The 981-nt window shown below is 68.5% G+C and overlaps 1 protein-coding gene across 1 annotated transcript in view; it reads right to left on the reverse strand.

Annotated features, from left to right (window-relative positions):
- The window catches only part of Entpd3 (ectonucleoside triphosphate diphosphohydrolase 3), a 21,265-nt gene extending 20,496 nt beyond the window's left edge, over window positions 1-769 (reverse strand). The window contains exons 1-3 of the mRNA XM_010624593.1: window positions 695-769; window positions 441-552; window positions 241-348 (exon numbers count right to left, since the gene is read on the reverse strand). Coding sequence (XP_010622895.1) covers window positions 241-348; window positions 441-552; window positions 695-769 — 295 coding nt within the window. The remainder of the gene's footprint in view (window positions 1-240; window positions 349-440; window positions 553-694) is intronic.
- Between the last annotated feature and the right edge of the window lie 212 nt (window positions 770-981).

Here is a 981-nt window from a genome sequence, read left to right on the forward strand (position 1 = left end):
CGGCGACGCGGCGCGGTTCGGGCTCGCACCTGCACAGGAGCACCCGGGTCAGTCTCGGGGCAGAGCTCTGGGCGCCAATCCCTCGGCCACCGCCCCTCCTCCACCGCGCGGACCCGGGAGAGCACCTCCAGCCCCCCGGACAGGACCTCTCATCCGGCGCCGGGAAAGAGGGACCCCTCCAGCCACCCGGTTCCCGGCTCCCAGTCCTCCCCGCTCGTTGAGGCGCTGTCTCCCTCTCACCTGCGCGCTGCTGGCTCGCGGAAGGCGACGCGCTCCGTGAGTCCAGGGGGCGTGGCGAGCCAGGAGGCGTGGCAAGCCGAGGAGGCTGGGACTGCAGCTTGGCAACCTCTCATCCGGCGCCGGGAAAGAGGGACCCCTCCAGCCACCCGGTTCCCGGCTCCCAGTCCTCCCCGCTCGTTGAGGCGCTGTCTCCCTCTCACCTGCGCGCTGCTGGCTCGCGGAAGGCGACGCGCTCCGTGAGTCCAGGGGGCGTGGCGAGCCAGGAGGCGTGGCAAGCCGAGGAGGCTGGGACTGCAGCTTGGCACATATTGCCTGGATCCGAGAGAAAGGGGAGCGGGCGCTGCTGCGCCCCGGCCCGGCCCCTGGTAGGGAGCCACCCCAAACCCAGCAGGGGAACCCAGAGCCAGGCACAGCACCCTGCCCTTCCCTCCGGCCCAGGGATCCCTCTCTATACCGTGCCGTGACACAGCAGGCCTGTGGTCCCGGTCCCCAGTCCCTGGAACAGGGCGACGTGGAGACCTTCCTGCATCGGCTGACCCACTGGGCTCGCTGGCTCTTGAGCCGTGTCTTCTGCCTGGGTACCTCTCTCTCTCTCTCTCTCTCTCTCTCTCTCTCTCTCTCTCTCCCCTCGCTCCAAGGGTGTGGCACTAAAGGCACGTTGGGATCCTGACCCTTTCTTGTCTCTCTCTCTCTCTCTCTCTCTCTCTCTCTCTCTCTCTCTCTCTCTCTCTCCCCCCTCGC

This window comes from Fukomys damarensis, unplaced genomic scaffold (genome assembly GCF_012274545.1).
Source record: "Fukomys damarensis isolate Sample0158 unplaced genomic scaffold, DMR_v1.0_HiC HiC_scaffold_12, whole genome shotgun sequence".
In the NCBI taxonomy this organism is placed as follows: Eukaryota; Metazoa; Chordata; class Mammalia; order Rodentia; family Bathyergidae; genus Fukomys; species Fukomys damarensis.